Below are 13,617 nucleotides of genomic sequence, written 5' to 3' on the forward strand. Positions count from 1 at the left end.
TTGGGGGTGGAGAGAGGGCATTCGCATTTGTTAGTATAACATAAGGTTATTTTGAAGAACCAAAGGAAAAGGTACGCAGTATATGTATCATAAATGATCGGGTAACAGAGTTAAGAAAAGGGGAAGTTAGAACATGAACACTACAGATTTATTCTAAGTGCAATGGAAATCACAAGAGCAGAAGAAAAAGGCCAGTTGAGAAGCTGTTGGGTACAAAGTAAGAGATGATGGTGCACCTGGGTTTTAGAGGTGGGGCAAACTGACTAGATCTGCCAGGTGTCTTGCAAGAAGATCAGATAAAATTTGCTGAAGGATAGGGTATGGATGAGAGAAAGAATAAAGATGTCATCTAGATTTATTTTTTGGGTGGTCCACACATTTAGGTGGATAGATGGTTGAGACATTTACCAAGAAAGAGCAGGCTTGGGAAACTGCAGAATTGGGTGGAAATAGGGAGGCAGGAGTTAATGGTTCTGTTTTACAGGTTTACACATGAGATGCCCATTAAACACACAAGCGAAGAAGTCTATCTGTATTCGGAACTCAGGGAGAGATCTGAGTCAAAGTCATCAATATACAGATGATTCTTGGGCCACGGGCCCAATAAGAGCTTCTGGAAAGCTAGACGAAGTAGACAAGAAGAGAGCAGGGCTGAGGCAAGAACCTTTGAACAATGCAACATTTGGTGATCAGATAGGGAAAGAGAAGCTAAAAACAACTAAGAAGAAAGAGAAGGGTGGGGAAGGGTATATGACTCATAAACAGGTTCATGCAATAGTAGGAAAGTCTAGGAAAGAAGAGTTTTTTAAAAATAGAAGGTAATATAGCTGACTGTATCAATGGTGTTACAAAGGTTGAGTAAGATGAAGGCAGAGAACAGACAACTGGCTTTCACTAGACAGAGAGACTGGTGACTTTGATAAGGAATATTCCAGTGGAGTGGTATGTAAAGAATGTCTGATAAGAAAGAACTGAACAGAGGATGAAAATGAGTAAGTGGAAACAATGAGTATCGATAACTTTTTTCCAGGAGTATGATGCAATGGGGAGAAATAAAGCAGTGAAGGTGAATTAAACTGGGTAAATACAACCCCATTTTGCTTTTTAAAAGATGAGTGATAGATATTAAGGCAAGTTATTTACCATGGAAATAATAATGTAGAGACACTGATGTTACAGGAGACACAGACTAGTGCTCAAGTAAAGCCTTTAAAGGAGCAAGAGGGAACAGGATCCAGGGCATGGGCGTTAGTCTAGTATAGGTGCAGGAAGAGGCTGCCACTGTGAGGAGAGAGAAAGCAAACTTTGTGGGGAAGAGATTCAGCTAAGCTGGTGGAACTGGTAATGAGACCTACCTGTTCTGAGTTATAAAACTAGAGTAGATATAATATAAAATCATTTAGGACCACTTATGAATAAACATAGTGAGAAATCCTCTGCCTAGTCCTGTTGACTCAGTTGATTGTGGTGTTAGTGGCAATGAGGCCAAGGGCAGGCATTGCATTGATCTCCTTATGGCCCAGTTCAATTCACAAACAAATAACAACATCAAAAGCAGCCTCAGAATGATATGCTTTTCGGTTCTGGATTCACCATGTGGGAAGTATAAATAAAAAGCCTGTATGTATTCTATAAATAGATAATGGCTTAAGAGTATTGTTATATATTTGAAAAGGACATAATATGGAATAAAATGCAAATTGTATCAACAGGGTAGTGTTTTACAAGAAAATGAAGCATCCCAACTGCTGGGACTAATAAAAACATGTCTCAATTTAGGAAATGAAGAGGGGAGACTACTGGAATGTAGTAAGCAGGGAGGCTGAACTGAAAATCATGGCTAATACACAGTACACACTATAGTCTTATCAAATTCTGTACTTGAAATTAGGTCCTATTTGTATGTGTGCATGTGTCTGTGTGTGGTGTGACAGTGATGGTGGCAGTAGCTGCTCTGACTTCTCTAAGTGAGGGCCACAGGAAAACATACAGACCTAGAGAGCATGCAACAATATTTTTTAATGTTCCTTCTTCTTGGGAAACAGATTATTACTCCTATCACATCACCAATTTCAAAAGACAAGGAGACCAACCCCACTCAAAATTTCAGAATTACTGGTCTAATGTCAAACTTACACATCTGTTCCCAAATGCCGACCTACTGCAAGCCAGGCACTGTGATAGGCACTAAGCACAGGGAAATGAGTCAGACAGGACGTCTTTCTCGAGCACCTACCCTCAAGAAACTCAGTTTTGTAGGGCAGACTGACGAGCAACCAGTTAATCACAACTCAGTGTGTTGAATGTTAGGATGGAAGTGCTGAGGATGTTTTAGGAGCACACAAAGGGAACTGGAACCCAAAATTTAGGAGGTGGGGGTAAGTAAGGGAATTCCAAGATACCTAACTTGAAATCTTAAGAATAATTTAGAGATAAGCAGTTGTAGGAAGGACGAGGTAAAGTGTTGTAGGTGAAGAGATTAGTACAGTAATAATATGTATGAGACCCAGAAACAAGAGTGACCTTGGCACAACAGTAGTTAAGAAAACTGAAGACTTCGCTATGCCCAAACACCAAGGAGCAGAGAAGACAGAGTTGGAAAGAAGAGGTAAGGTTAGAGAGGTAAGTAGGAGTAGATCCCACAGAGGTTTGCTAACCGAAGTGAGAAGTTTGAATTTCATTCTAAGGGCAATGTGAAACCACGGCCAGCTGTAAGCAGGGAAGTGAAAAGCAGCATGAAGGAGACAGAAAATACACCAGTTAATGCTGTTACCTGAGTCACCACAAGAGAAGACAGTGGCCTCAAACAGGGTAGTGGGGATGCAGAGAAGCAGACACCCTTGAGTGAAGACTTAGGACTTAGAATTTTCAAGTCTTGTTGACAGAAGTAAGAGTGGGTGAAAGATTCCTGTCAAGGTCAAGGGGCCACCTCACAAGATGGATAACAGCTTCACTGGAAAGGGGAAAAAGAAAAGGATGCTTTCAGAAGGGAAAGGTTGAAAAAGTAAAGATTTCTAAAATGAATCAAGCTTTTAGCCTTGAAGCTCGGGTGAAAAACTTAGATGACGGCTACAGATGTGGGAATCAGCAGCAGATGACATGTGAAATCTTAGGAGTGGATGACATCAACCAGGGAGAGGGTGTAGGTGAAGAGAAATGTGTGTAGATGAACAGAACCCAAGGCCCTGTCAATGTCTAAAGAAAAGCATAGGAGCTGATGAGACTTGCCCAGATAGGAAGAAAGAAAACCCCAAGAATATAATGCTATGAAAGCCAGAACAGAGTATTTTGAGAAGGAAATCGGTCCATTATACTTAGAAAACAAAATTTTAAAAAACCCTTAAAACTATGCTGTTTCAGACTGTTCAGGTACAATTTTATAAAATAATATGTATGCTACAAAGTTAGAGGAGTAGTCAGTGTTATAACTATCTTTCAAGAGATTCATAAGCAATGAAAACTAGTGACCACAGCAGGTATTAAATGTATAATTCTCTATTTCTATTACAGCAGCAATAAATTTCTAGGACAAGGTCATGCAGAATCATCAACATAAAAACCCTTGTTAGTAACTCTATACACATATGAAAGCACCATGGCTGGCATACCAGAGCCATGCAAATGCTTGCTGAATGCTTGCAAGGCTGTGCCAATCTGTATAACCAAGTACAGACATCAGAGCATTCTTGTAGCAGCCAATAGGTCAATAATGACTTATTCTGGGTAAAGGGATGATTTTTTTGAGAGTTCCAATAGATTTTCAAGGATGAATGTTAGTTTTATTGTATTACAACATGAAGATGTGGTTAAACACCAATACTAACAGCCTAACTTCTATGAGTGCAAATATAAACCACCATTTGAAACATTATGGAAATATTAGTCAGCAAGGGACAACTGCTGTCGACACTACTCTGCTTCCTACCATATACCTGTTTCTTTCTACCACTGTTTCCTATTCTTATTTCCTTTGCTTTTTTCTCTTCTACCTAATTTTAGCAGCTACCATTTTAAAAGCTTAGTGTCTCATTTGCTTTTTTGCTCTTCACAAATCCATGAAGCCATGCCTCTTACAGAATTCTACTAAGTACCTGTCTTGAATTTTTATAAATTCATTTTTACCCTTTGTTTATTGCAGTACAACTGAATGATAAAATGATACCAGGGCCAGAGATATGCACTCTAGAAATCTTATCATTTGAGAGTCTAGTCTATCATTCAGTATAAAATATAATATGGATAACAGGAGCACATTAAAATGGAAAAGATACCAAAAGCTAGAATAAAATTAAAAGGATCAAGAAATATGATTTAGAATAGGAATAAGAAAGTAATGTCAGAAAACAATAAGGAGACAAAACAAAAACTGTAATGGTAACTTCATGCATTTAGGATGTTATTAGCAAGTTATTTTGGCATAAAAGTACACCCTTGGATTCTGAGGACAAGATAGGTGCTTACTCTCATAGAAAAAACTAAAAATATGAAGTTACAAGTCTCAATTCCTGTGAACCTTGAAATGTATAGTTCTAATTCTTTTAAGAATAAAGATGGCTAATCAGAACCACTGTGAAGTTTTTAATTTGAAAATCACATCTGGTTCAAAACACTTCCTATTGTTCAAGATGCATTCAGTAGGCTTCAAATCAAATCAAGCTAAAGGACTACGCTCCTAGAAAACGAGCAACAAATAGCATGCCAAATGACGGAGCACACAAATACAACTTCCTGAATAGGGCGTCTGTATTTTAAAGACTGACTGATAAACAGAAACTTATTTTTTTCCATCATGTGATTCCTGCCGCCAGAAAGTACTTGCTGAGCCCGGACAGTGTAGCTCAGTGGTTGAGTATCGACCCATGAACCAGGAGGTTATCGTTCGATTCCTGGTTAGGGCACATGCCCAGGTTGTAGGTTTGATCCCTAGAAGGGGGCGTGAAGGAGGCAGCTGATCAATGATTCTCTCTCATCATTGATGTTTCTATCTCTCCTTTCCTCTCTCTGAAATCAATAAAATCATATTTAAAAAATAAGAAAAAAAAGATACTTGTTGAGAGGAAAGAACACAGGTACCTCTTTCTCAATATTCTTAACTCTTTCGTAAGGTGTATGAGCTGAACTTTTATAACAGAAAGTACACCAGAACAGTTAAAAGCATGTTCCCTGTAGCTTGAATCCCTGCTCTGGTCGTATGAAATGTGAGACTTTAGATAAAGTCATGTAACCTTTTGGTGTTGTGGGTTCTTTGGCTGAAAAAAAATGAGTTAATATTTGTAAGTGCTAACAACCAATCTGGCACAAAAAGCGTTATGTGTTATATGTCATTTTTGTTATGGTTTTTAAGAAATGTCTTAAGTTGCTCTTCCAGACTTTCTAGCAATCTAATATTGACAACCTCAATATATCTGATTTTCCTTCTCCACTCATTTTTCTCTAAAGTACTTATCACTATCACACTGCACATTTCATTTAGTTGTCTTGTGATTTTGTCTCCCCCATGCAAAAATAAGATGGGAATTTTTGTTTTATTAATGAATGTGTGCTCAGAGCCTAAAAAAAGTACCTGCCACATAACATACCTTATAAATACAATGTTCCAGCAATTCTGAGATGCACATATTCTTACAATTTATTAATACCTCTGAAATTAGGATGTAATTTAATTATACTCTTAAATTATCTTACAATTAAAACTGCCAACACTAAATTTTTTTAGAGATAAAAAATATATGACAATTAACAACCTAGATTTGATGAAAGAATGTGTCAAGAAACAAATTAATGGCCGTAACCGGTTTGGCTCAGTGGATAGAGCGTCGGCCTGTGGACTGAAAGGTCCCAGGTTCGATTCTGGTCAAGGGCATGTACCTTGGTTGCAGGCACATCCCCAGTGGGGGGTGTGCAGGAGGCAGCTGGTCTATGTGTCTCTCTCATCGATGTTTCTGACTCTCTATCCCTCTCCCTTCTTCTCTGTAAAAAATCAATAAAATATATTTTAAAAAAAAAAGAGTAGTTTAAAAAAAAAAAAAAGAAACAAATTAATGAATCAAAGAACTAAAGGGAAAGGTAAACTTTAGTTTTACCTAATCAAAATTCATGTACTTCGAAAAATTGTTTTATTTTTTTCTAGTACCTGTGTCTAGACTAGACCATTTCCTTGGATAGATAAACTTATAGCAGATAATCCCTGATGATTCATTTATTACCATTTGCTTAGTTGATCAGTGATGAAATGTTCATTAGCTTTCGGAGTGAAATATTTCCAAATTAAACTAAAACTATTACTTTGGAAATAATACTCTTGTCAAGACTGCTGCTGTTCTAATTCTTACAAATGTAAATGCAAATGTAATGCATAAAATGGCCTTTTCCACATTCTCTAAACAATATTTAAATGGACAAACTATATATAAGCAGTGAAGACAACAGTTCACACAAACTTTAACAAATATTAAATTCACAATACTAGGAAGATGAGCAAGAATTTTCTAAGAATGAAAGAAGAAAAAATATTGCACACATTTATTTAAGAGCATAAAGCAGTAACAATGCACACGAAATTTTGAGGGTTAAGTGGCACTATCCAGAGATTATTTGCAGCTTCCAAAATGTTGTCAAAGGGGTACTAAACCACCCCCTCCCCAAATTTAAAAAATGTACTAGATGCAACATTTTCAGTTAACTTAATAAACTTCACTAATTACATCAAAATCGATGTAAGGAGCACTGCAAAAAATAATAGCACAAAAGAAACTCGAGTGCAAACTAATGAAAATCATGTCTGAGAACACATCATGGAAGAGTAATTAGTTATTAGAAGATAGGATTTTAATTAATTGCAGAGGAATACAGACATGCTTGGGGGAAAAGCAGTTAAATACAGATTTGAAACTGATTTTCGATTATCATTTTTGTGAACATATATTGAGGGCTTTTTAAAACTGCTAATGCCTCCTATTAATTTGGTGATTATGAAACATCCAACAATTAGGTTTTAGATTAAATGTAATTAAAGTATATATGGTTGACTTAATGAATAAAAACAGTGTATTAATGTGCAAATCTCTAAGGTGATCTAAAGTTAGCTAACATTTCAAAATAGGTTTGCATAATGAATTCCAAATTTTGTCAAATTACTATCTGTTAATATCTATGGTTCTGTTCTTGATACTCTGAATTTATATGAACAACAAGAATCCCAGCTACCTTAAGATGCTACAGTATATTGAAGAAATAACTAAGAAGAGTTCATGTTTCTAGTGGTTCTGTCTTGAGGATAAGATCCAGAAAATCTGGAAGTTAACTGGTCTTGCAGAAAAAAGAACATACTTCAAGTGATGCAGAAAATCTTTTTAGGATATGTGTGAATACTGATACTGTCTTCCTCAAGATTATGCTACCTCAGAGAAATCAAAGTAACTACCCACCACTGAAACAATGAGAAATTCACATAAATTATATAAACATTAAAAAAATAATTTTAATATTCTTTAACAATTTTAGAAATAACTTTTTGCTATTAATTTAAATTTTATCACAAGTAGTAGCATGGCATAAGATGTTTTAGGAAGAAAATATTAAGAAAAAGACTTCTGCATAATTTCTCTAGAATTGGCTTGCAATAAAATATATACTAATATACTTTAAGTTTAAGCACTAATAATTTCCCATCCTTACTAAAATATAGTCACCACCAAACATTCATCTTCATGTATTCTCCCCCATCTTTTGCAACTTGAAACTACCTGACATTAATTCTATGTTCAACATGATCAATGTATAGAACACCATCCTCCTCAAACCATTTCAAAGACCATAATACTGTCTTCATGATTAAAAGATTTCCATCTTGGAAATATATCAAGTGAAAATTAAAATCTTTTGGGAAACATTTTCCTTCTAAAAAATTATACTTGTAATGGAAATCATGATTTTTCCTTTTTTGATTTCCCTAAAGAAACTTACTATAAGTCAAAATTAATGAAACCAAAGGCTTCTAGAGCATAGAGAAATGAAACATATTTCCAAGATTGTTTAATATGTTTAATATTTTTAATCAAAGGAAACACCTGCCCTGTCAAAAATTACCATGTATTCTCCATTTGCTTTAATACCATCTGAACTAATTATTCAAGTTTAGGTTAAAAACAAACTCGGCCAGGTATTAGCAGTGACAATTACTTTAGGTCATCTGGCAAAATGAGAATAGTGAGCAGGGCTTATTTCTACTGAATGCCCTGAGGGTTTACCGAGCCTGGTTCCATATATTAGCTCAAGGAGATAGACAATCTAGCTGTCATACACAAGCAACAATAGTCTGTACAGCAGTACAAAATATTTCCTCCAGTCAACCAAAAATATATTAAGTAATTTACATTATTTCTTGATTTAAAATTATTTAAATGCACCAATCTAACAGTTAACCTACCTTTAATGTCACTGAAATTATGGTATAAGCATTACAAAAGCCAAGACAATATAAATATGTTCATTTATGAGCCAAGTAAACAGTACTCTCCAGACAAAGAACTCAAATCAAATGCACTAAAACTCACCTTCATTGGGAGATGTTTTCAACCTGGTGCAAATTCCATAGACATCTCCATAGCTTTCCTGTATTTTTCGTAAAGCATCGGTAGACCTGAGATCCATGAGAACCCGCAGCTCTGCGAGCGTAATTCCAAAGTCTCCATCATGATTAGCTTCCTTCAAAGAGTTTTTAACTCCACTATATAAAACAGAGTTGTTTGCCATGTCGCCCATTACAAGTATAATTTTTTAGAAGGAAAATGTTTCCCAAAAGATTTTAATTTTCACTTGATATATTTCCAAGATGGAAATCTTTTAAATATGAAAATCGTTCTTAAACCAAACACTCATTGTATGACTTTGTAAAGCAGCATCAGCATTTCCCAGAGAAGTATCTTGACCTTTGGCCCATGACTAGTTTCTTCACATCAATCATGAGATGTACACATCTGTAAGAAGAAAATACAAGTTACTAAAATCCATCTCAGAATATTGTGCATATAAGCAAATGTCATCAGGTAAGCTAATCAAAAGTCTATCATTTAATTACTAGAGGCCCAGTGCATGAAATTCATGTGGGGGGGGGGGGGGGCGGGGGGGTCTCCTCAGCCTAGCCTTCACCCTCTCCAATCTGGGACCCCTCGGGGGACATCCCTCTCACAATCCTGGACCGCTGGCTCCTAACCGCTCACCTGCCTGCCTTCCTGGGTGCCCCTAACTGCCCCCCCTGCCAGCCTATTCACCTCCAACTGCCCCCCCGCCCCCCCCCACCACTGGCCTGGTTGTCCCTCACTGCCCCCCGCCCCCCGGCCTGGTTGCCCCACACAGCCTGTTCGGTTGTTTGGTCATCCTTCACTGCCCCCACTGCCAGCCTGGTTGCCCCTCAGTGCCCACCCCCCCCACCCCCCGCTAGCCTGATTGCCCCCAACTTCCTCCCCTGTTGGTCTGGTCACCCCCAACTGGCCCACCCCCCGCCAGCCTGGTTGCCTCTCACTGGCCCCCCTGCTGGCCTGGTCACCCCACACAGCCTGCTGTTCGGTAGTTTGGTCGTCCCTCACTGCCCCCTCCGCCAGCCTGTTCGCCCCACGCAGACTGCTGTTCAGTCATTTGGTCGTAACTCACTGCTCCCCCTGCCAGCCTGGTCACCCCACACAGCCTGCTGTTCAGTCATCTGTCCGGTTGTTTCGATGGTGACCACCCCTGGCTTTTTATATATTAGGGTAAAATTATTTTTAGCTGTAATCTCATGCCTTTAAAATACTTGGCATGCTAAAAGATCAAAGTATAACTTCTAAATAACACTGTGTATCACATGACTAAATACAACTGCATTTCACGTGACTGCTGTTTCATTCAGTAGTACTGTTATTAACAGTTATCATTAAGTAATACATTCAAAGCACAATTGCTAGTTGTTTTAAATTCACTCTTATTTTAATCATCACAATTTAATCCCACCAGGTTTTATTACTCATTACTCTTTTAAGAAGAGTGAGCTTCAAAGAAAGAGGAATTTCCGCACAGCTAACAAATGCCTGAAATGGATGAGCTGGGATATCTCTAAGTCCATTTTCTTACCAATACACAGACCTCTCTCTCCAAAATTTGCCCTGAAAGGGCAAAAAGCACAATGAACCCTCTAATATGCTTTCCTGCAATTCTCCTTGGCCAGTCTGTGACACCACCATCTTTTGGCTTCCTAAAATTGTCTCCCACCATGATTTTTGTCACATGGAACTACCTCTAGTCTTCCTTTGACCAAACATCTAAAGAAAGTCTCAATTCCTTAGTCACTCTTTACTGTTACTTTCTTTGTTGGCCCTTAGTATTATCTGAAATTATCTAATTTATTTATTGTTGCAGTTGTTTTTTGTTTTGTTTTGTTTTCTTCTTCCATCTAAAGTCTTAGCTCTGAAGGCAGGGTTTGTCTGTTATTACTTTATCCCGAGAACCTAGAACTGTGCCAGGCACATGGCAGACATTCAACATTTGAGGAAAGAATGGATGCATTAATTGTCTTCAAAACACTTTCAAGTTCTCCTCTTACTTTATACAACTTAAAGATGAGCTCTCAACCCTTCTCTCTCCATCTGTGTTCTTTAAACAATCACTTAAAAGTTAACATGCCCAACAATGATTCACTTTATTCACACATTAGCGAGTCCCTCCCACCATTATCCTAATTACCTAGGGTTGAGATTTTAAATCATATTTGATTCAATCCACTCCAGATTCAGTCAGTCACTGAGCTTGGTTAACCCTTCCTTTGTCCCTCTTCTGTCCCTCTACACAAATTATAATCATTATCCCTCAGGTTCTCTCTCCTTCTAATATCTTCTATATGCAATTCCTTTTGCATTCTGCTTTACATTTTGTTTTTTAAATAGACATCAACCCATAGGATGAAAATACAGTCCTATTGCTCATGCCCATTTTAACCTATTCAACCTCACATCCCGTTAAATACATCTCATTAGGAACTAGAAAATATTACTGGTAAATGCAATCAATTTTCATCTGTTGTTATGGGGATATTTGCAAATCATGGTATCCATCAAAGTCACCTAGAGAGCTTATCAAAATACAGATCGCTGGGCCCCACACCTCCAGAGTTTTAGTTTCAGAAGGATTAGGACAGGCTCCATAATTTGCTTTTCTAACAAATTCTCAGGTGATACAGACACTATTAGTCCAGGAAGCACACTGTGAAAACCGCTGGACTGGAGATTGGGCTAAAAACTTTGAATTCATACCAGCTGGATGAGGATGGCTGATGAAACACACTTTGCCTGCCTTGGGTTTAATTTGCAAGCATATGATAGTTATGGATTCTGTAAGACATTTTCTTCCATTGGCTGCTTCCTCCCATTTCATAAGCCCTTATCCTTGCCCAATTATTACCAATTTTACTTATCTCCTAGGCAAAATGGGTTTCCTCCTACTCACACATCAATTATTCTAATAACCCAATTTCAAAAACTGGAGAGGGTGGTTATTTGATAATCTCCCTGAGTTTTTACAACCAAAATTTGTTGGCATCTGAACATCACACCAACCCTACATTAAACTTATTATTTATTTAGAGATAAAATAATTAAGATTCATAAATTTGTGTGTTGAGGGCATGTATGTAATCACTCCTCTGGTTTCCACAAAGAGGAAATTTCCTCAACATTTTCTAGCCTGGGACTCCACCAATTACCACTGCGGTAACATGAGCTGCCTACCTAGAGATTTTCAGAGAGCAACTTGACATATGTAACTTCTTTCTCTCTCAGCCTCCTTTTGGGAACCAGATGTCTGCAGGACTCATGCATTCTGGTCTGAGTTATTAAGGGGAGATTTAAAAACCTATTGTTCCAAGTGCCTGGGTTGGGGATGAATAACTGTTTAGATCTGGGTTCAATATTAGAGCCTCACTGTTGTCACACAAAAACGAAGTCCTTCATTTCAGCTTTGGTCAGTAATAAAACTAATCTTTTTATTCCAATGTGTCAATCTTCATCTTTTCTCTTGACAGAATTCAAGCAGGAGAAAAGGGTGTTATTTATTGGGTGCCTTTAACTTTCTCAACAATAAGGATAAATTTCTCAACATAAAAGAGCTAATACTTAATAGAGCTAGGATCTGAATCTCTATTTATACCTCAAAAGCTATGTATGCCCCTTCTACCACACTGTCTCCACTTTAAGTCTTCACATTTATTAGGTTGAAATGGAAGTTTTTGTTGGTCAAAAAACAGTCAAATAATGCCGAATGTGCCCATTTATATAATAAAATCAGAATTTAATAGGCATTATAAGTAGTTATTTGCCACCTCAGCATTACCCTCCCTCCCCCATTTTTCAGCAGTAGCCCCATTTCTTGTTTAGAGATCTGCCATTCCCAGCTCTCCCATATCCAGACATCTCCTGGTTCAAAAATGAGGATGTGACTACAGGGCCATTAAGTGGCAACGAGAGCTCTGCTGTGACTCTAGGGGAGACTTGTTTCTTCTTACCGAAGTTAAATCTGAGAAGTAAAAGGCCTCTGCAACGAGAGGCGCTACAGGGGATGAAAGGGCAGAAATGTGCCTATCAGTGCTGGTTCACTTGAGCCCTTGGAAAATCAATGCCTAAAGTCTGTCCTATCCCTGATCTTTTCAGTAATTTGTCCTTTTTAGAGATGGGTTTTCTATCACTTTCCAACCCATAGAGCTTTAATAAGTACATGATTACCACTGTTTAAAGAAAGGGATGCCCTAACTGGTTTGGCTCAGTGGATAGAGCTTCGGCCTGCGGACTGAAGAGTCCCAGGTTTGATTCCGGTCAAGGGTATGTACCTCCACTGCAGGCACATGCCCAGTGTGGGGTGTGCAGGAGGCAGCTGATGGATGTTTTTCTCATCAATGTTTCTAACTCTCTATCCCTCTCCCTTCCTCTCTGTTAAAAAATCAATAAAATATATTTTTAAAAATGGGAAGTCCAGAAAAAGCACCAAATGCAAACGAGCCACTTTCCAAAAGTGGCTATTTAAATTACAAATTACCTACCAATTATATAACAGGGTGTAGTCGAAATATTTCTAGATTGTCTATAGCCTCTTCCATCCTCTATTTTCCTCTCTACCTACTCTTCATTCTTCCATTCACCTAAGTAGTGGACTGACAAAAATGCTAAGGACAACAAAAAAGTTTGGCCTTTTACTTGTAAGCTACACTATCTTTTTTGCTTCTCTTTGTTTAATGAAAGATTCTAATCTTCCATTTGAAAAGTTTAAGAAATGTTATGTAGCTGAGGCCCCAAAAGATGGGGATTTTATAGAAAACACACAACTACTTCTCATATGCCGGGAGCCGGTCCATCCTTGCTGTTTCAAGGGACCTGGCATATATGGCATACGGTTCTTAATATGTTTGCTCACCTTCTTGGTGCTGTGTTTTAACCAAGGTCACCTCTCCCAGAAAGGTTGAATCCCCAAGTAGGGATTTTCCCCTGAAGTTAGGGAGGGAATAAAACCCCTCAACTAAGTGCCAGGCGGGTAATTAATCACTTTAACTACGAACAATCATGCTTAAACTACATAATCTTTACTCCCTGGAATGGAGAT

At 37.9% G+C, this 13,617-nt stretch overlaps 1 protein-coding gene across 6 annotated transcripts in view; it reads right to left on the reverse strand.

Moving 5' to 3' along the window:
• The window catches only part of ATP2B1 (ATPase plasma membrane Ca2+ transporting 1), a 138,377-nt gene that overhangs the window by 54,775 nt on the left and 69,985 nt on the right, over nucleotides 1-13,617 (reverse strand). For all 6 annotated transcript variants that reach the window (XM_059683763.1, XM_059683760.1, XM_059683765.1 and 3 more), the window contains exon 2: nucleotides 8,556-8,978. In XM_059683763.1, coding sequence (XP_059539746.1) covers nucleotides 8,556-8,763 — 208 coding nt within the window. In that variant the 5' untranslated portion in view covers nucleotides 8,764-8,978. The remainder of the gene's footprint in view (nucleotides 1-8,555; nucleotides 8,979-13,617) is intronic.

This window comes from Myotis daubentonii, chromosome 2 (genome assembly GCF_963259705.1).
Source record: "Myotis daubentonii chromosome 2, mMyoDau2.1, whole genome shotgun sequence".
In the NCBI taxonomy this organism is placed as follows: domain Eukaryota; kingdom Metazoa; phylum Chordata; class Mammalia; order Chiroptera; family Vespertilionidae; genus Myotis; species Myotis daubentonii.